This window comes from Cherax quadricarinatus, chromosome 3, assembly GCF_038502225.1.
Source record: "Cherax quadricarinatus isolate ZL_2023a chromosome 3, ASM3850222v1, whole genome shotgun sequence".
In the NCBI taxonomy this organism is placed as follows: Eukaryota; Metazoa; Arthropoda; class Malacostraca; order Decapoda; family Parastacidae; genus Cherax; species Cherax quadricarinatus.
This window is the reverse complement of record NC_091294.1, coordinates 12222286-12244811: the sequence shown is the minus strand read 5'-3', so window position 1 is coordinate 12244811 and position 22526 is coordinate 12222286. Positions and strand designations below refer to the sequence as shown.

The 22526-nt window shown below is 45.4% G+C and overlaps 1 protein-coding gene across 1 annotated transcript in view; it reads left to right on the top strand.

Moving 5' to 3' along the window:
- The window catches only part of LOC128684121 (MFS-type transporter SLC18B1-like), a 130631-nt gene extending 113226 nt beyond the window's left edge, over positions 1-17405 (top strand). Inside the window, exon 14 of the mRNA XM_070090174.1 lies at positions 16571-17405. Within this exon, the coding sequence (XP_069946275.1) occupies positions 16571-16622 (52 nt within the window). The 3' untranslated portion in view covers positions 16623-17405. The remainder of the gene's footprint in view (positions 1-16570) is intronic.
- The last annotated feature ends 5121 nt before the right edge of the window (positions 17406-22526 follow it).

Below are 22526 nucleotides of genomic sequence, written 5' to 3'. Positions count from 1 at the left end.
TTTGTTTTGTACTCTGATGAAGATTTGATTTCCTCGTGTTTACCATGTCTGAGTAATTGAAATTTCTCATTGTTGAACTTCATATTGTTTTCTGCAGCCCACTGAAAGATTCGGTTGATGTCCGCCTGGAGCCTTGCAGTGTCTGCAATGGAAGACACTGTCATGCAGATTCGGGTGTCATCTGCAAAGGAAGACACGGTGCTGTGGCTGACATCCTTGTCTATGTCGGATATGAGGATGAGGAACAAGATGGGAGCGAGTACTGTGCCTTGTGGAACAGAGCTTTTCACTGTAGCTGCCTCGGACTTTACTCTGTTGACGACTACTCTGTTTTGTTAGTGAGGAAATTATAGATCCATCGACCGACTTTTCCTGTTATTCCTTTAGCACGCATTTTGTGCGCTATTACGCCATGGTCACACTTGTCGAAGGCTTTTGCAAAGTCTGTATATATTACATCTGCGTTCTTTTTATCTTCTAGTGCATTTAGGACCTTGTCGAAGTGATCCAATAGTTGAGACAGACAGGAGCGACCTGTTCTAAACCCATGTTGCCCTGGGTTGTGTAACTGATGGGTTTCTAGATGGGTGGTGATCTTGCTTCTTAGGACCCTTTCAAAGATTTTTATGATGTGGGATGTTAGTGCTATCGGTCTGTAGTTCTTTGCTGTTGCTTTACTGCCCCCTTTGTGGAGTGGGGCTATGTCTGTTGTTTTTAGTAACTGTGGGACGACCCCCGTGTCCATGCTCCCTCTCCATAGGATGGAAAAGGCTCGTGATAGGGGCTTCTTGCAGTTCTTGATGAACACGGAGTTCCACGAGTCTGGCTCTGGGGCAGAGTGCATGGGCATGTCATTTATCGCCTGTTCGAAGTCATTTGGCGTCAGGATAACATCGGATAGGCTTGTGTTAACTAAGTTCTGTGGCCCTCTCATAAAAAATTCATTTTGATCTTCGACTCTGTCTGGTTAGCGGCTTGCTAAAAACTGAGTCATATTGGGACTTGAGTAGCTCACTCATTTCCTTGCTGTCATCTGTGTAGGACCCATCTTGTTTAAGTAGGGGCCCAATACTGGATGTTGTTCTCGACTTTGATTTGGCATAGGAGAAGAAATACTTTGGGTTTCTTTCGATTTCATTTATGGCTTTTACTTCTTCCCGCGATTCCTGACTCCTATAAGATTCCCTTAGCTTGAGTTTGATGCTTGCTATTTCTCTGACCAGTGTCTCCCTAGGCATTTCAGATATATTGACCTCTTTTAGCCGCTCTGTTATTCTTTTCCGTCGCCTGTAAAGGGAGCGCCTGTCTCTTTCTATTTTACATCTACTCCTCCTTTTTCTTAGAGGAATAAGCCTTGTGCATACATCGAGTGCCACCAAGTTAATCTGTTCTAGGCATACGTTGGGGTCTGTGTTGCTTAGTATATCTTCCCAGCTTATATCGGTTAGGACTTGGTTTACTTGGTCCCACTTTGTTTTTGTTATTGAAGTTGAATTTGGTGAATGCTCCCTCATGACTAATCTCATTATGTCGGTCTGGGGCTCCGCGCATACATGTCTGAACCTCAATTATGTTGTGATCTGAGTATATTGTTTTTGATATGGTGACATTTCTTATCAAATCATCATTGTTAGTGAAGATGAGGTCTAGTGTATTCTCCATTCTAGTAGGCTCTATTATTTGCTGGTTTAAATTGAATTTTGTGCAGAGATTTAAAAGCTCATGTGAGTGTGAATTTTCATCAGAGCTGCCTCCTGGTGTTATTACTGCAACAATATTATTTGCTATATTCCTCCATTTTAGGTGCCTTAAGTTGAAATCCCCCAGGAGCAAGATGTTGGGTGCAGGAGCTGGAAGATTTTCCAGACAGTGGTCAATTACCAGTGCAGTTTGCAAAGTGATGTAACACCTGGTAAATAGATGTTTAGTGTGGTATTTAGAAATGCACAACAGTCTCTCCACTCGTCAATATGGCTTTCGTAAAGGCCGTTCTACCATAGACCCCTTACTACGCTTGGATACATATGTTCGTAATGCCTTTGCGAATAACCACTCGGTTATTGCCATATTTTTTGACCTTGAGAAGGCATATGACACAACTTGGAGGTATAATATTTTGGCCCAAGCCCACATCTTAGGCCTTCGAGGCAATCTACCATCCTTCCTCAAGAACTTTTTAACTGACAGACATTTCCGTGTTCGGGTTAATAATGTACAGTGGACCCCCGCATAACGATCACCTCCGAATGCGACCAATTATGTAAGTGTATTTATGTAAGTGCGTTTGTACGTGTATGTTTGGGGGTCTGAAATGGACTAATCTACTTCACAATATTCCTTATGGGAACAAATTCGGTCAGTACTGGCACCTGAACATACTTCTGGAGTGAAAAAAGTTCGTTAACCGGGGGTCCACTGTACTCTCCCCGGACTTTATCCAAGCTGAAGGTGTCCCCAGGGATGTGTTCTGAGCACGACACTTTTTCACCTTGCTATGAATGATTTGGCCTCTAGTCTTCCATCCAATATTTGGTCATCACTGTTGATGACTTTGCTATTGCATGTGCAGGCGCTGACTGTCGCCTCATCAGTTTCTCTCCAGCATGCGGTCGACCGTGTTTCTAATTGGGCCACCACACATGGGTTTAAATTTTCCAGTGCCAAAACTCGCCAAATTACTTTCACTAGACGCTCTGTCATCTCCGATCATCCTTTGTATCTCTATGGCTCCCGTATCTCTGAACGTGATAGTCAGGTTTCTAGGCCTCCTCTTTGACCATAGGTTATCCTGGAAACCTCACATTACCTCTCTGAAGGCAACTTGTCACAGCCGGCTGAACCTTCTTAAAACCCTTCTCATCTTTCATGGGGAGCTGATTGTCAAACTCTCCTTCGCCTACATTCCACCCTCATTTTATCGAAACTTGGTTATTGTGACCAGATCTATTCGGTGGCCTCTCCTGCTACTCTCTCTAGCCTTAACCCCCATTCATCACCAAGGATTACGTTTATGCCTTGTTGCTTTTCGCTCTTCCCCTGTTGAGAGCCTATGCAGAAGCAAATGTTCCATCCTTATCCGATCGCTGTGATGCCCATTGCCTTCGCTACTATGTATGCTCTCATGATCTCCGCAATCCTTCCATTTATAGAATGGTCACCGATATTAGTAGACATTCTTTATTTGTTCGCCGCCCCTGTTTTCTCCATCCCTTCTCTCTTCGCCTACATTCACTCTTGTCTTCTCTTCAATTACCACCTCTCTTGTCTTCTCTTCAATTACCACCTCTCTATGTTCATGTAGCATCTCCCTTTTCCTACCCCCATGGGAAGTTCCAGCTGTTAAAGTCTGTTCTTTCTCACTCCCTTGCTCGAAAGCCCAACTGTCTATGGTAGCTTCCTGCTCTCCTTTTTCTTGACCACTTCCACTCTCATTCTCGTGCCATTGCAGTGTACACAGATGGCTCTGTCTTCTGACAGCATAGGATTTGCAGCACTGTTTCTGGACAGCGTCGTACGAGGGCATTTACTATCTTCGGCTAGTATCTTTACTGCTGAATTGTATGCCATTCTTGCAGCACTTATCCGTATTGCATCTATGCCTGTGTCATCATTTATGGTTGTCTCAGACTCCCTTAGTGCTTTACAGGCTATACAGAAATTTGATACACCTCCCCCCTTAGTCCTCCGTATCCAACTTTGGCTACTCCGCATCTCTTCCAAGCATAAAGATATTGTTTTTTGTTGGGTCCCTGGTCATGTTGACATACAGGACAATGAACAGGCAGACACTGCTGCACGGTCAGCAGTACATGACCTACCAGTTTCATATAGAGGCGTTCCATTTACGGACTATTTTGCTGCAATAGCTACCCACCTTCACACCCGTTGGCCACAACGTTGGTCTACTCTGCTCAGTAACAAACTTCAATCTATTAAACTGAGTATATGTTACTGGCCGTCATCTTGTCACCAGTGTCGAGGTTGGGAGACTACTCTCTCCCACCTTTGCATTGGCCATACTCGTCTTACTCATGGTTATCTCATGGAGAGGCGCCCTGCTCCTCTGAAAATTGTCAGGTTTCATTATCGGTTAGCTACATTGTATTAGACTGCCCACTTTATCAATGAGCACGCAGAATATACCTCCAACGTCGTCTTCGCTCAGCTGCTCCCTCTTTACCTTCCATTCTTGCTGATGGACCCACCTTTCATCTGGACACACTCATTGACTTTTTGACAACTGACTGACTTCACAAACTGATACCTTCAGCCCTTTCTACCTTAATCTCTTGCTGCCCTCTACCCCCGCACTATCCCCTGCCCTGCTGTTTTCTGTAACCTACTGATCAACCCTTCCCCCTTCTGCCACCCAATACCTTCGCTTCGTTCCCTATGCTGCAGCGCTGTATAGCCCTTGTGGCTTCGCACTTCTTTTTTATTATAATAATAATAATTTTCCTGATGGCATCTTTAATGAAAGTGCACTTCTTGTACACACACTTGTATACTATACCATCAGCTCTTGGTCCATACTTCACTGTATTGCACTGCATCATGCATATTCTTAAGTGGTATATTGTCTGCGCTTTGTATCTCTCTCCTTCTTGGGCAATATCTATCCTAGACATTGCATTTGTGGTTTCTTCATTACTGCCACCACTTTTGTTATTAGGCAGTTTTTATGCTCACCATTTCCTTTTTGGGGGGGAGGGGTTTAATTGCGACTCTTGCAGCATTCAGTTAGAGGCCCTTCTCACTTCTCTTCACCTCCACGTTTTAAATATGGGTGCTCCCACCCATTTTGACGCTCATACTCTTGCCTCAATCTGCTTGCTCTTAATCACCTGCACTTGACTCTGATTTGTACTCCTGTACTTACATGACAACGATCATTTTCCAATTCTCCTTACTTCCCATTCATATTCTCCTCCTCCTCGAAGCCCTCACTGGCAATTTGACAGAGAATTGGGACCTGTACTCGAGTCACTGCTTTTAGTGAGGACCCTTCTTCCTCTGCTGATGAGCAGTTACACCTATTTGCAACCTCAGTTTTAACCGTGGCTTCACATTCTGTACCCCAAACCTTGGTCAGCCATTCTCAGAAATGCATGCCTTGGTGGTCTCCTACTTGTGTTCGTGCTGTACATTTGAAATGCACTGCATGGAGCAGATATCGTTGCAATTGGACCACAGAGCGACTCCTTGATTTTAAGCTGGGTGAGAGCAGTCACCCTCTGTCATTTGTGAAGCTAAAACCACTTGGCAAGATTTTCTAGTCACTTTGGCTTCCTCTACAAGTGCAGTCTGGAAAGAAAAGTATGGAAACAGAGTGGCAAATACTCTCCAGACCTGGCTCACGTCCTTCAGGTTGCCAGTGTCACTACAGCAAACCATTTTGAAGTTGCCACTGAAATTGGTAATCGTCTTGTCTGTATCTCCCAGGGGCTATATACATGTCCCTCTTCAAGGGGGGCTCCTTGGCGTGGTGAAGAGGCTCTTGGTCTGAGGAATTAGACCTATCGGTCTTCTCCCTCAGACCGAACCTAATTACCCCCCAATCTCCCCTCCCCTATCCCATCCTCCCCATCCTCCCCTTTTTCCTTTCCTCCTCCCCCTCCCCACCCCTCCCTTTTGCCCTTCCTCTTTTTGTCCTTTGGGATTTCTCCCACAGGCGCGCTAGTTCCTAGGTAGAGGAAAGGATACCGGGGTCCATCCCATTCCGTTGAGGTTCTTAGCGGTGGCGTAGTTTGCCGTGGAATCTGGATCGCCTGGGGATGTCCCAATCCCTCTCCGGTATCCCGGAGTAGCTTTGGGTGTCTTTCGGGCGACGAGTGTATCTCTGGAAGCCACCTTTCGGATTCCGGGGGTGGTGGCCGAAGGAGGTATGCTTTGTGGCGGATATCCGGCTGCCCTCTTTTGTCCACCGAGGTAGCTCGGCAGATGTGAGGTTGCTATCCCGGATTGTTAGTTTACTAGCATGATGGGTAGGGTATGGCACGGGTTCCATGCTGCATCTGTGCTACTTGCAGTGCTGAGGTCCTCTTGGGCGCGGAGGGAGATTTCTGGCCCTTTCATTCCTCCTAGGACCTATCCCTCCCCGGTCCCCCCTTTTTTTTTTTTTTTTTTTTTTTCTTTTTTTTTCTTAAAAACAAAAAGAAAGAAGTAACCTAACCATGGCAGCCCTAGTCCATGAACCTGGTACCCCCGGGCCCCTTCTTGATACCGCACCCCGTTCTGACCCCGCCTCGTCTTTGGACCACTCTTCAGACATTCCTCATGCCTCTGTACCTATTGCCGGTGCTGTTTCCTCACCCGCTTCAGGTACTGAGGCCTCGACTGACTCCTTCGATTTATCGGACCTTCGCTCTCCTCTGACTATGCTTCCGGCCTCTCCCTCTACGGTGCGGCAATTTTCAAATCGCCGGACCAACTCTGGTCCCACGCCTAAACGCCAACGACAATTACCTGCTGATGATACTTCTCCACCTTCTCGTTCTTCTCAGAAACGATCGACACGTCCTTCACTACCTTTCCACGCTCAGTTTCAGACTGAACAGTGGACTAAATTCTTCACTTTACGACCAACTTCCTCTACTGCCTATCTTTCTGACCATAGTATTGGCAAGGCACTCCTACGCCATGTTGGTGAAGATATTTCTTTTCATGCTCTTAAGAGCGGTACGCGCATCATTACCGTACAGAATGCTACCCAGGCTCATGAGCTCTCTCGTCTTTCCCATATCGATACTGTTCCTGTCACTCTTGAAAAACATCATTCCCTCAATTCTTGTAGTGGTACCGTCATTCTGCCCCATACCATAGTTCAACGAAATTTCCAGACATGTGGCACTGACATTCTAGAACAGCTGGAACTCCAAGATCTCCCAATCCTCAAGGTAGACACTTACGTTCTTCCTGCCCGTGGGCGGAGACGATACCCTAGCAATGTGGCTCGTTTAACTTTTGACAGCCGAGAACTCCCATCCTCAGTTTATATAGCAGGACATCGGTTACAAGTTCGAAAGGTGATCCCTACACCACAACAGTGTAGAAATTGCTGGCGATTTGGCCATCCAGCGAAATATTGCAGATCTATCGCCGAATGCCCAGTCTGTGGTGCCGATGACCATTCTAATACGTCTTGCAATCGATCTCCCTCTTGCCTTAACTGTCATGAGGCTCACCCTTCGTACTCTCGCCTTTGTCAGGTCTATTTAAACGAGCGGGAAATCCGTTACCTCAAAGAGACAGAAGGTCTCCCTTATGCCATGGCAGTTTCTCATCTCCGCCTCCAAGGGAGACTCCCACGTGTTTCTTATTCCCGTGTTTCAAAACGTCCCCCCACTTCTGGTATCCCATCTTCTACACCCACCTCTGTGGTTACCTCTCCCATAATCACTCCTGTATCTAATCCTTTTGCTGTCCTCGGCTCGGATGTCCCTACTTCAACGCCTCAGTCTAATCTTGCTTCTTCGAGTTCTCTCTCACAAGCCTCAGTATCGACGAGACCTCGTACGACACCTCCTCCCAATCGTCCCTCTACTTCTCAAAAGTCAAAAAAAGGTCCGGTAACACCTCCTACCCATCTTCCACCTCCTCATTTTACCCTCCCTGTCTCTGTCCCTAGTTCTTCCCCTCTCACTGGCTCAGTTACAAGTGCAGAGGTTCACCCTCCTCCTCGTAATGTACCTTCCTCCCCTGTTCCCTCCCAAGTTTCTTCCTCTTCTGCCACCTCCCAGGTTCCTGCCTCCTCTGTCCCCTGCCACGCTTCTCCAGTTCCCTCCACCCTTTTGCCCTCCCCCCCCTACCTTGGTACAGTCCAATACAGTTCCAATCTTTACTCATCCTCCCCCTACCATTCCCAATATTGTCTCCCATACGACATCTCTGAATTCCGAAACACTTGAAGCAATCTCTGAATGTATTGCAGAGACCAAACCATCAATGGACACTGATCCACCTACTGCTCTTTCTCTCTCCTCTGCTCCATCTGCGCAACTCCTTTCTTCACAGCGCACCGTTCCTTCGCTGCTTGAACATTTTCCACTGCCTCCACATGTGGACTTTTCTAACCCTTCTAGTCCGTAGGAACCCTTACCTAGGGATTTCAAGTATCTTTATCATTGATAATCATGGCCTATTTACAGTGGAATATACGTGGCCTCAGGGGTAATCGGGGTGAGCTTCAGATGTTACTCTCCCAGTTTGCCCCTGTTGGTGTTTGCTTACAGGAACCAAAATTACTCTGCTGTTATTTCTCACATCTCAGGCTATAATTTATTGTATTCTTCAGATCCTTTTCCTGATGGGACCTTTAATGAAAGTGCCCTTCTTCTCCGCACTGATATTCCGTACCATCAGCTATTTGTTCATACTTCGCTGCATTACACAGCAGCCCGTATCCACTTACATAGGTGGTATACACTCTGTTCTTTATATCTCTCTCCTTCTCGGGCATTATCTATTCCGGATTTTGCCTTCCTTGTTTCGTCATTACCGCCACCGATTCTGTTACTTGGTGATTTTAATGCCCACCATTTCCTCTGGGGGGGGTCTCACTGTGATTCCCGTGGAATTCAGTTAGAGGCTTTTCTTGCCACCCACCCCCTCCATGTTTTAAATACAGGTACTCACACCCATTTTGATCCTCGGACTCATACTCTCTCTTGCATCGATCTCTCAATCTGCTCTTCCTCCGCCGCATTAGACTTCACTTGGTCTGTTCTCCCGGACTTACATGACAGTGATCATTTCCCAATCATTCTTACTTCCCCTTCATATTTGCCACCTCTTCGCACCCCACGCTGGCAATTTAATCGGGCAAATTGGAACCTTTACTCACACCTAACTGTTTTTAAAGAGGTTCCTTCTTCGTCCTCCATCGATGAGCTTTTACACCTCTTCTCGTCCTCTGTTTTCACCGCAGCTTCTCATTCTATACCCCAAACTTCGGGCAGGCATTCTCAGAAATGCGTGCCTTGGTGGTCTCCTGCTTGTGCTCGTGCAGTACGTTTGAAACGCACTGCATGGGGCAGGTACCGGTACAATAGAACCACAGAGCGACTCCTTGATTTTAAACAGAAGCGTGCGATCGCTCGCCGTGTCATCCGTGACGCTAAACGCACTTGCTGGCGAGATTGTCTCCACCATCACCTCTGCTTCCTCTATGAGTGCAGTCTGGAAAAAAGTACGAAAACTGAGTGGTAAATATTCTCCTGACCCGGCTCCTGTTCTGCGGGTTGCCGGTGTTGATATAGCAAACCCACTAGATGTTGCCAATGAAATTGGCAATCATCTGGTCCGTATTTCTCAGGGACTCCATCTATGCCCCTCATTTCTTTCCTCAAAGTCTGCCAGAGAGTTAGCACCCTTGGACTTTTCTTCTCTCAGAGAAGAACAGTATAATGTGCCTTTTACACTTCAAGAACTGGAGGCAACACTCTCAGCTTGTCGATCATTGGCAGCTGGGCCCGAAGACATTCATATTCGTACGCTACAACATTTGCATCAGTCAGCCCTTGCAGTCCTATTACGCCTTTACAATCTTATTTGGTCACAAGGAGTTCTTCCACAGCTGTGGAAATCCGCCATTGTTCTCCCTTTCCGCAAACCAGGCACTACGGGACATGAAACCTCCCACTATCGTCCCATTGCTCTTACCAGTGCAGTTTGCAAAGTAATGGAACGTCTAGTAAATAGACATTTAGTGTGGTATTTAGAGACACACAACAGTCTCTCCACTCGTCAATATGGCTTTCGTAAGGGACGTTCTACCATAGACCCCTTACTGCGCTTGGATACGTATGTTCGTAATGCCTTTGCGAATAACCACTCAGTTATTGCCATATTTTTTGACCTTGAGAAGGCATATGACACAACTTGGAGGTATAATATTTTAGCCCAAGCCCACTCCTTAGGCCTTCGAGGCAATCTACCATCCTTCCTTAAGAACTTTTTAACTGACAGGCATTTCCGTGTTCGGGTTAATAATGTGCTCTCCCCGGACTTTATCCAAGCTGAAGGTGTCCCCCAGGGATGTGTTCTGAGCACAACACTTTTTCTCCTTGCTATTAATGATTTGGCCTCTAGTCTTCCATCAAATATTTGGTCATCACTCTATGTTGATGACTTCGCTATTGCCTGTGCAGGCGCTGACTGTCACCTCCTTACAGTTTCTCTCCAACATGCAGTCGACCGTGTTTCCAATTGGGCCACCACACATGGGTTTAAATTTTCCAGCACTAAAACCCACCAAATCACTTTCACTAGACGCTCTGTCATCTCCGATCATCCTTTGTACCTCTATGGCTCCCGTATCCCTGAACGTGATAGTCAAGTTTCTGGGCCTCCTCTTTGATTGTAGGTTATCCTGGAAACCTCACATTACCTCTCTGAAGGCAACTTGTCACAGCCGGCTGAGCCTTCTTAAAACCCTTGCTCATCTTTCGTGGGGAGCTGATCATCGAACCCTCCTTCACCTACATTCCACCCTTATTTTATCGAAACTTGATTATGGTGACCAGATCTATTCAGCGGCATCTCCTGCTACTCTCTCTAGCCTTAACCCCATTCATCACCAAGGATTACGTTTATGCCTTGGTGCTTTTCGCTCTTCCCCTGTCGAAAGCCTCTATGCAGAAGCGAACGTTCCATCCTTATCTGATCGCCGTGATGCCCATTGCCTGCGCTACTATGTACGCTCTCATGATCTCCGCAATCCTTCCATTTATAGAATGGTCACTGATATTAGTAGACATTCTTTATTTGTTCGCCGCCCCTGCTTACTCCGTCCCTTCTCTCTTCGCCTTCATTCGCTCTTGTCTTCTCTTCAACTACCACCTTTCTATGTACATGTAGCATCTCACTTTTCCCTACCCCCCTGGGAAGTTCCAGCTGTTCGAGTCTGTTCTTTCTCCCTCCCTTGCTCGAAAGCCCAACTGTCTACGGTCGCTTCCCGCTCTCTTTTTCTTGACCACTTTCACTCTCATTCTCATGCCATTGCTGTGTACACAGATGGCTCTAAGTCTTCTGACGGCGTAGGATTCGCAGCAGTGTTTCCGGACAGCGTCGTACAAGGGCATTTACTTTCTTCGGCTAGTATTTTTACTGCTGAATTATATGCCATCCTTACAGCACTTATCCGTATTGCATCTATGCCTGTGTCATCATTTGTGGTTGTCTCAGACTCCCTTAGTGCTTTACAGGCTATACAAAAATTTGATACACCTCACCCCTTAGTCCTCCGTATCCAACTTTGGCTACGCCGCATCTTTACCAAGCATAAAGATATTGTTTTTTGTTGGGTCCCTGGTCATGTTGACGTACAGGGCAATGAACAGGCAGACACTGCTGCGCGGTCAGCAGTACATGACCTACCAGTTTCTTATAGAGGTATTCCATGTACGGACTATTTTGCTGTAATATCTTCCCACCTTCACACCCGTTGGCAACAACGTTGGTCTACTATGCTCGGCAACAAACTTCAGTCTATTAAACCGAGTATAGGTTACTGGCCGTCTTCTTATCACCAGTGTCGAGGTTGGGAGACTACTCTCTCCCGTCTTCGCATTGGCCATACTCGTCTTACTCATGGATATCTCCTGGAGAGGCGTCTTGCTCCTCTCTGTGAGAATTGCCAAGCTCTATTATCAGTCAGCCACATTCTGTTGGGCTGCCCACTTTATCAACGAGCACGCAGAATTTACCTCTGTCGTCGTCTTCGACCCGCTGCTCTCTCTCTACCTTCCCTTCTCGCTGATGGACCCACCTTTCATCCGGACTCTCTCATTGACTTTTTGACAACGACTGACTGACTTCACAAATTCTGATACTTTCAGCCCTTTCTACTTCAATCTCTTGCTACCCTCTATCCCCGTACTATCCCCTGCCCCGCTGTTTTCTGTAACCTGCTGATCATCCCCCCTCCCTTCTGCCATCCAATTCCCTTGCTTCCTTCCCTACCCTGCAGCGCTGTATAGCCCTTGTGGCTTAGCGCTTCTTTTTTGATTATAATAATAATATATACATGTCTCTCGTTTCTTTCCTCCCAGTCTGCCCGGGAGTTAGAGCCCTTAGACTTTTCGTCTAGCAGAGAAGTCTTATAATGTGCCTTTTACACTTCTGGAATTAGTCAACAGTTTCTGCTTGCCAATGATCGGCAGCTGGGCCTGATGGCACTCATATTTGTATGGTCCAGCATTTACATCCGTCAGCCCTTTGTCTTCTTTCGACTATTTAATCATATTTGGTCGCAAGGAGTTCTTCCCCAGCTGTGGAAATCTGCCATTGTTCTACCTTTTCGTAAACCAGGTGCTTCGGTACATGCCTCCCACTATTGCCCCATTGCTCTTATCAGTGCAGTTTGCAAGGTGATGGAATGTCTGGTAAATAGACGTTTGATGCGGTATTTAGAGACACACGATAATCTCTCCATTAGTCAATATGGTTTTCGTAAGCGCTGTTCTACTATTGACCTCTTAATCCATTTAGATACGCATGTTCGTAATGCCTTGCAGTTATCGCCATCTTATTTGATCTTGAGAAGGCATATGACAACTTGGAGATGTAACATCTTGGCCCAAATTTACTCCTTGGCCTCCGAGGCAATCCGCCATTTTTTCTTCAGAATTTATCCGAAACATTTCTGTGTTCGGGTTAACATGCTTTCCCCGGACTTTGTCCAAGATGAAGGTGTCCCCCAGGGATGTATCCTTAGCACCACACTTTCTCCTTGCCATAAATAATGTGGAATATGTTCCTCCATCTAATATTTGGTCATCACTGTTGATGACTGCTGTAGCTTGTACAGGAGCTGACTGTCGCCTCATTGCAGTTTCTCTCTAGGATGCTGTCAACCACTACTCATGGGTTTAAATTTTCTAGTACTAAAACTCCAAATTATCACTAGACGTTTTATCGTCCCTGATAATCCATTGTACCTGTATGGCTCGCGTATCCCTGAACGTGATTCTGTCAGGGTTCTCGGCCTTCTGTTTGACTGTTATCCTGGAAACCTCATTTTACCTCTTCGAAGGCAACTTGTCATAGCCGGCTGAACCTCCTTAAAATTCCCTTCTCATCTTTAGAGGGGGAGGGGTCAGATCGTCGAACTCTCCTTGGACTGCATTCAGCTCTAATTTTATCGAAACCAGATTATGGTTACCAGGTATATTCAGCAGCCTCTCCTGCAACTCTTTCTAAACTTGATCTCGTCCATCACCAGGGATTGCATTTATGCCTAGCTTGTCGCTCTTCACCTGTTGAAAGCCTATATGCAAAGGCGAATATTCTATCCTTGAACGATCACCGTGATGCTCATTGCCTCTATTTTGTTCACTCGTGACGTTTGCAATTCTTCCTTATATAGGATAGATATAGAGGTTCATTGTTTGTTCGTTGCCCGTTTACTCCGTCCCTTTTGTCTTCATCTACATTTCCTTTTGTCTTCTCTTCCGTTGTCCCCTTGGTTAACACAAGCCTATCCTGACACCAAATGACTTCGAACAGGCGATAAATGACATGCCCATGCACTCTGCCCCAGGGCCAGAATCGTGGAACTCCGTGTTCATCAAGAACTGCAAGAAGCCCCTATCACGAGCTTTTACCATCCTATGGAGAGGGAGCATGGACACGGGGGTCGTCCCACAGTTACTAAAAACAACAGACATAGCCCCACTCCACAAAGGGGGCAGTAAAGCAACAGCAAAGAACTACAGACCGATAGCACTAACATCCCATATCATAAAAATCTTTGAAAGGGTCCTAAGAAGCAAGATCACCACCCATCTAGAAACCCATCAATACACAACCCAGGGCAACATGGGTTTAGAACAGGTCGCTCCTGTCTGTCTCAACTATTGGATCGCTACGACAAGGTCCTAAATGCACTAGAAGACAAAAAGAATGCAGATGTAATATATATACAGACTTTGCAAAAGCCTTCGACAAGTGTGACCATGGCGTAATAGCGCACAAAATGCGTGCTAAAGGAATAACGGGAAAAGTCGGTCGATGGATCTATAATTTCCTCGCTAACAGAACAGAGTAGTCATCAACAGAGTAAAGTCCGAGGCAGCTACGGTGAAAAGCTCTGTTCCACAAGGCACAGTACTTGCTCCTATCTTGTTCCTCATCCTCATATCTGACATAGACAAGGATGTCAGCCACAGCACCGTGTCTTCCTTTGCAGATGACACCCGAATCTGCATGACAGTGTCTTCCATTGCAGACACTGCAAGGCTCCAGGTGGACATCAACCAAATCTTTCAGTGGGCTGCAGAAAACAATATGAAGTTTAACGATGAGAAATTTTAATTACTCGGATATGGCAAACACGAGGAAATTAAATCGTCATCAGAGTACAAAACAAATTCTGGCCACAAAATAGAGCGAAACACCAACGTCAAAGACCTGGGAGTGATCATGTCGGAGGATCTCACCTTCAAAGACCATAACATTGTATCAATCGCATCTGCTAGAAAAATGACAGGATGGATAATGAGAACCTTCAAAACTAGGGATGCCAAGCCCATGATGACACTCTTCAGGTCACTTGTGCTATCTAGGCTGGAATATTGCTGCACACTAAAAGCACCTTTCAAGGCAGGTGAAATTGCTGACCTAGAAAATGTACAGAGAACCTTCACGGCACGCATAACGGAGATAAAACACCTCAATTACTGGGAGCGCTTGAGGTTCCTGAACCTGTATCCCTGGAACGCAGGCGGGAGAGATACACGATTATATACACCTGGAAAATCCTAGAGGGACTAGTACCGAACTTGCACATGAAAATCACTCGCTACGAAAGCAAAAGACTTGGCAGACGATGCAACATCCCCTCAATGAAAAGCAGGGGTGTCACTAGCACGTTAAGAGACCATACAATAAGTGTCAGGGGCCCAAGACTGTTCAACTGCCTCCCAGCATACATAAGGGGGATTACCAACAGACCCCTGGCAGTCTTCAAGCTGGCACTGGACAAGCACCTAAAGTCAGTTCCTGACCAGCCGGGCTGTGGCTCGTACGTTGGTTTGCGTGCAGCCAGCAGTAACAGCTCTGATCCACCAGGAGGCCTGGTCACAGACCGGGCCGCGGGGGCGTTGACCCCTGGAACTCTCTCCAGGTAAACTCCAGGTAAATACGTTCATCTTCCCCACTACCATGCGCGAAAACCCACATACCTACAGTTGCTTCTCGCATTTTTTCTTAATCACTTCCGGTATCGTTCTCATGCTGTCACAGTATACGCTGATGGTTCTAAATCCTCTGACAGTATCAGGTTCGCAGCGGTTTCCCGACAGCGTAGTGCGAGGGCACTTATTAGATTTGGCTAGCATTTTTACAGGTGAATTGTATGCAATTCTCGTAGCAATTATCCGTATTGCATCTATGCCTATCACTATTTGTGGTGATCTCAGACACTTAGTGCTTTCCAAGCTATAAAACAATGATTCGCCTCATTTTCTGGTTCTTATACAACTTTGGTTATGCTGCATCTCTAGTAAAAATCAATATTATTTTCTGTTGGATCCCCGGTCATGTTGACGTACTGGGCAATGAACAGAGGGAGTCTCCTGTGCGGTCAGCAGTACTTGACCTCCCAGATTCATATAGAGGTGTTCCATTCACAGACTATTTTGCTGTAATTTCTTACCACCTTCATAACCGTTTGCAACAGTTTTGGCCTGATAATATACATAAATTACATTCTATTAAACCAAGTTTAGGTTTCCTGACATCAATGCCAAGGTTAGGAGACTGCTCTTTCCTGTCTTTATATCAGACATGCTAGTCTTACTCAAGGCGCCTCATGGAGAGGCGCCTTGTTCCACTGTGAGAATTGTCAGGTTCCAGTTTCGGTTCGCTATATTCTGTTGGACTGTCCAGTCTATCTACGAGCACACAGAATTTACCTCCAACGTCGTCACCGCTCTTACTTCATCTTAACTCCTTCCTGACGGATCCACCTTTGACTCACTCCCTCACTGACTTTTTGACAGCAACTGATTTACTACACAAAGTTTGATGATCCTTTCTCTAGAACTCCTCACAGCCCTTTCTAACTCTCCCTCTGTTGTCCACCCCGCCCTTGCTACTTTATAATTCTACACTATACCCTGCCCTGCTGCGCTGTATGACCCTTGTAGGTTTATCGTTTCTCTTTGATTATAATAATTGCCTAACACCCTTATCCTCCCTCCTCACTGATGGCCCCATCTCTCTCCCTCTTGACTTTGACAATAACATATTACACGAACTTTAATTATACTTAGCACTTCACTCTGCTCATATTAGCTCGACCTCTGTTATACTCTCCACCCTTGCTAGTCTTTGATCAAGCATATTAAAACTTTAGTATGCCCTACCCTGCAGCGCTGTATGACCCTTGTGGGTTTAGCGCTTAGTTATGGTTATAATACCTTATTATTGTTTTTATATATTAGCCATCCCATAGTGGCACAAATCTATATTTTCTTTAGAATTTTAAGATTTATCATTTTTTCATGATTAATTATATTTTATTTTTAAATTTGACTATCACTAACTTTTCTCGTTTTCCCTTCGACAGATATGTTCGTTCCAGCTACCTGTCTGGGTCACAGAGTTTTGATTCTGTTTAAAATCTACAATAAGGGAGGCTTATAGTCCGGCATAATATTGTGGTAAGGAAACTGTTGCTAAGTCTCTGTAGTGCCCACTAAGTAACCAGGTTGGTCAAACTGCTAGTTTAAAAGTCTAGAACTTTAAAAATTAAGTCTTCATGCTAAGTGCAATGTAAAGTATTAGGGTTGACTGAACTACAGAAACTCATCAAAACATTCAGTGAATGAACTGGAAATGACTGTTCATATAGTTAGCAGTTCCACTTTGTAAATGTTTTGATTAACTTGCCTCATTAAAGCTCAAGTTCTACAAATTTAAAGAATTTAGTTATTCCATTGTGACTAACCTTCAAAAAATTCCGAACTGCTGTCGTTCATCTGCAATAAATAAAATAATGCGCTTAGAACTGCTCAACAATGTAACATAGGTTTCTGTATAGAATGCTGGTTTTTTAAGATAAATTAAAAACTTAATTCACAAAGTAACATGTCATGTATATAAATCATTGTCTATCCATTTTTAGAATTTGTTGTGCCCGCACACACTGGTGTGTTCTATGGTATTTATATAATCATTTTAATTTAACCTGTTTTATCCTGTGTATTGGGTAAAATAAGAATAGGATAAACTGCCTATATAAATCATGATATCACCAAGTATGTTACTGAGATGTGATTTTAATATTGTGTATATGTATGAATTCTCAGATCTGCTGTTGAGGTCTTTAACTATGAAGGCAGAACAAAAATTTGCCTCATTGTAAATGTGTAATTTAGTGCATTAAAAATTTATCTTTGAAATGTGTTCTCACTTCAGTGGCCCAAGTAATGGAATGGAAAATGCGGTCTACAATTGTTGAAGGCTGAAGTCATTTAATACTTTGGAAATTTAAGGTGCATAATTAAAAGTTTTATGCAAGTTTCTGCCGGACTATGGTTTTTTTTTCTGCTTCCCTTGTCCCTCTTTCATCTTCATGACATATTTATAGAAAATGTGGATTTAAATGTAGAGGTCATTTACTGGAACTGTATTTAGTTCCAATAAATTTCTTATCAATTGTAAAAGACCAAATCGTAAACTTTTCTGTACCTTTTTTAATTAAATTGTTATATTTATAAAAGTAGTTTTACTTGGTCTAAATTTAAGGTTTTTGTGTAACTAATTTTTTATGGGGGGAAAACTTAACTGATGCTCCTGTGTTTCGTAAACTCTATTTTAATTGTCTAGATGTTGAGCCTAACACTGGTTCTGTGGCTTATTAGTCTACACACTTCCTTATTTTACTGTCTATTGTAAACCGTTTTATCTTTTATCTATAAGTTCACTTTTCTTTTTAGTATAAACCTCTTCAAGGGGGGCTCCTTGGCGTGGTGAAGAGGCTCTTGGTCTGAGGAATTAGACCTGTTGGTCTCCTTCCTTAGACCGAACCTAATTGCCCCCCAATCCCCCTTTCCCTATCCCATCCTCCCCTTTTCCCTTTCCTCCTCCTCCCCACCCCTCCCTTTTGCCCTTTCTCTTTTTGGCCTTTGGGATTTTTCCCACAGGTGCGCTAGTTCCTAGGTAGGGGAAAGGATACCGGGGTCCATCCCATTCCGTTGAGGTTCTTGGCGGTGGCGTAGTTTGCCGTGGAATCTGGATCGCCTGGGGATGTCCCGATCCCTCTCCAGTATCCCGGAGAGTGGCTTTGGGTGTTTTTCGGGCAATGGGTGTATCTCTGGAAGCCACCTTTCAGATTCCGGGGGTGGTGGCCGAAGGAGGTATGCTTTGTGGCGGATATCCGGCCGCCCTCTTTTGTCCACCAAGGTAGCTCGGCAGATGTGAGGTTGCTATCCCAGATTGCTGGTTTACTGGCATGAAGGATAGGGTATGACACGGGTTCCATGCTGCATCTGCGCTACTAGCAGTGCTGAGGTCCTCTTGGGCGCGGAGGGAGATTTCCGGCCCTTTCATTCCTCCTGGGAACTATTCCTCACCGCTCCCCCCCCCTTTTTTTTTCTCTCTCAAAAACAAAAAGCAAAGGAGTAACCTAACCATGGAGAACCCAGTCCATGAACCCACTACCCCCAGGCCCCTTCTTGATAGCGCACCCCATTCTGACCCTGCTTTGTTTTTTGACCACTCTTCGGACACTCCTGATGCCCCTGTACCTCTTGCTGGCGCTGCTTCCTCACCCGCTTCAGGTACCGGGGCTTCAACTGACTCCTTCAATTTGTCTGACCTCCGCTCTCCTTTGACTGTGCTTCCAGCCTCTCCCTCTACGGTACGGCAATTTTCGAATCGCATGCCCGTTTCACGATAGACCAACTCTGGTCCTACTCCTAAACACCAACGACAATCTCCTGATGATGTTCCTTTGTTACCTTCCCATTCTACTCGGAAAAGACCAACACGTCATGCACTCCCTCTCCATGCTCGGTTTCGGACTACACAATGGACTAAATTCTTTACTTTAAGACCAGCTTCTTCTTCTGCCTATCTTTCTGACCATAGTATTGGCAAAGCACTCCTGCGCCATGTTGGTAGATATATTTCATTTCATGCTCTCAAGAGCGGTACGCACATCGTCACTGTCCAGAATGCTACCCAAGCTCATGATCTTTCTCTCCTTTTGCATATTAATACTACTACTATCACTATTGAAAAACATCTCTCAATTCTTGTAGTGGTACTGTCATTCTGCCCCAGACCATAGTCCAACAGAATTTCCAGTCATGTGGCAATGACATTCTTGAACAACTGTAACTCCAGGATCTCCCAATCCTCAAGGTAGACACTTATGTCCTTCCTGCCCACGGGCAGAGACGTTACCTTTGCAATGTGGCTCGATTAACTTTCGACAGCCGTGAACTCCCGTCCTCTGTTTACGTCGCGGGACATCGGTTACAAGTTCAAAAGGTGATCCCTTCACCGCAACAGTGTAGAAATTGCTGGTGTTTTGGTTACCCAGCAAAATATTGCAGATCTATAGCCGAATGCCCAGTCTGGTGCCGACGACCATTCTAATACATCTTGCAGTCAACCTCCATCTTGCCTTAATTGTAATGAGGCTCGCCCTTCGTACTCTCACAGTTGCCAGGTCTACTTAAATGAGCGTGAAATCCATTGCCTCAGAGGCAGAAGGTCTCCCTTATGCTATGGCAGGTGCTTGTCTCCGCCTCCAAGGGAGACTACCCCGTGTTTCTTATTCTCGTGTTTCAAAACATCCCCCCACTTCTGGGGTCCCATCTTCAGCAGCCTCCTCTGTTGTTACCCCTCCCATAGCCACTCTGGCATCTAATCCTTTTGCTGTCCTTGGCTCTGACATCCCGACTACAACTCAGTCTGTTCTCACATCTTTGCGTCCTTCCTCACAAGCCCAGGTATCGACAAGATCTCATACGACACCTTATACCAATCACCCCTCTACTTCTCAGAAGTCCAAAAAAAATCCCCATTGCTCAAATCTTCTTTGCCCCTTCCTTCCCTTCTTCCAATTCTGCATTTTATCTTTCCAGTCTCTGTACCTAGTTCTACCCCTCTCTCTGGCTCTATTACAAGTGTGGAGGTTCACCCTCCTCCTCGTACTATGCCTTCCACCATCGTCCCCTCCCAAGTTTCTCCCTCTTCTGCCACCTCCCAGATTTCTGCCTCTTCTGTCCCCTCCCACACTTCTCCAGTCCCCTACACTCTTTCGTCCCCCTTTACTTTGGTACAGTCCATTACTCTCCCAATTTTTACTCACCCTCTTCCTTCTACCTCCAATATTGTCTCCCATACATATTTGAATTCAGAAACACTTGAAGCCATTTCAGAATATATTGCAGAGACTAAACCTTCAATGGACACTGATCCACCACCTGTTCCTTCTCTTCCCTCTCCTCCATCTCCACAACTCCATTCTTCTGAATGCTCCATTCCTTCGCTGCTTGAACGTCTTCCAATGCCACCACACGTTGACTTTTCTCACCCCTCTAGTCTGTAGGTGCCCTTCCCTACGGATTCCTGGTATTTTCTTCATTGTCAATCATGGCCTATTTACAGTGGAATATCCGTGGCCTCAGGGGTAATCGGGGTGAGCTTCAGATGTTGCTTTCCAGGTTTTCCCCTGTTGGTGCTTGCTTACAAGAACCAAAATTACACTCAGCTGTTTTCCAACCTATCTCAGGCTATAATTTATTGTATTCTTCGGATCCTTTCTCAAATTTGACCTTTAATGAAAGTGCCCTTTTTCTACGCAATGATATTCCGTACTGTCAACTACTTGTCCATACCTCGCTGCATTACACTGCAGCCCGTATCCACTTGAATAAGTGGTTTACAATATGTTCTTTATCTCTCTCCTTCTCGAGCATTTTCTATCCCAGATTTTGCCTTTCTCGTTTCATCCTTACCACCACCACCACTTCTGTTACTTGGTGATTTTAACACCCACCATTTCCTCTGAGGGAGGGGTCTCATTGTGACTCACGTGGCATCCAGTTGGAGGCTTTTCTCGCCTCTCACCCCCTCCATGTTTTAAATACGGGTACTCCCACCCATTTTGATCCTCGTACTCTCTCTCGCATCAATCTATCAGTCTGCTCTTCCGCCACTGCACTAGACTTCACCTGGTCTGTTCTACCAGACTTGCATGACAGTGATCATTTTCCAATCATTCTTACTTCTTCATATTCGCCACCTTTCCGTAGCCCTCGCTTGTAATTTGATCGGGCAAATTGGGACCTTTACTCGCAACTCGATGCTTTTAGTGAGGTTCCTTCTTCATCCTCCATTGATGAGCTCCTACACCTCTTCTCAACGTGAGTTTATACCGCAGCTTCTCATTCTATACCCCAAACCTCAGGCAGGCATTCTCAGAAGTGCGTGCCTTGGTGGGTAGGCACCGGTACAATAGAACCGATGAGAGACTTCTTGATTTTAAGCAGAAGCGTGCGATCGCTCGCCGTGTCATCCGTGAGGCTAAATGCACTTGCTGGCGAGACTGTTTCCACCATCACCTCTGCTTCCTCTATGAGGGCAGTCTGGAAAAAAAAGTGAGGAAATTGAGTGGTAAATACTCTCCTGCCCTAGCTCCTGTTCTACGGATCGACGGTATTGATGTAGCAAACCCTCTTGACGTTGCCATTGAAATTGGCACTAGTCAGATCCGTATTTCCTGGGGGCTCCGTCTATGCCCCTCGTTTCCTTTCTCAAAGTCTGCCAGAGAGTTAGTACCCTTGGACTTTAATTCTCTCAGAGAAGAACAGTATAATGTGCCTTTAAAACTTCAGGAACTGGAGGCAACACTCTCAGCTTGCCGATCATCGGCAGCTGGACCTGACGACATTCATATTCGTATGTTACAACATTTACATCAGTCAGCCCTTGTGGTCCTCTTACACCTCTTCAATCTTATTTGGACACAAGGAGTTCTTCCCCAGCTGTGGAAATCTGCCATTGTTCTCCCTTTCCGCAAGCCGGGTACTACAGGACGTGATGCCTCCCACTATCATCCCATCGCTCTTACTAGTGCAGTTTGCAAAGTGATGGAACGTCTGGTAAATCGACGTTTAATGTGGTATTTAGAGACACACAACAGTCTTTCCGCTAGTCAATATGGCTTTCGCAAGGGCCGTTCTACCATAGACCCCTTATTACACTTGGATACGTATGTTCGTAATGCCTTTGCGAATAATTGCTCGGTTATTGCCATATTTTTTGACCTTGAGAAGGCATTTGACACAACTTGGAGGTATAATATTTTGGCCCAAGCCCACTCCTTAGGCCTCCGAGGCAATCTACCATCCTTCCTTAAGAACTTTTTAACTGACAGACACTTCCGTGTTCGAGTCGATAATGTGCTTTCCCTGGACTTTGTCCAAGCTGAAGGTGTCCCTCAGGGATGTGTTCTGAGCACAACACTTTTTCTCCTTGCTATAAATGATTTGGCCTCTGTTCTTCCA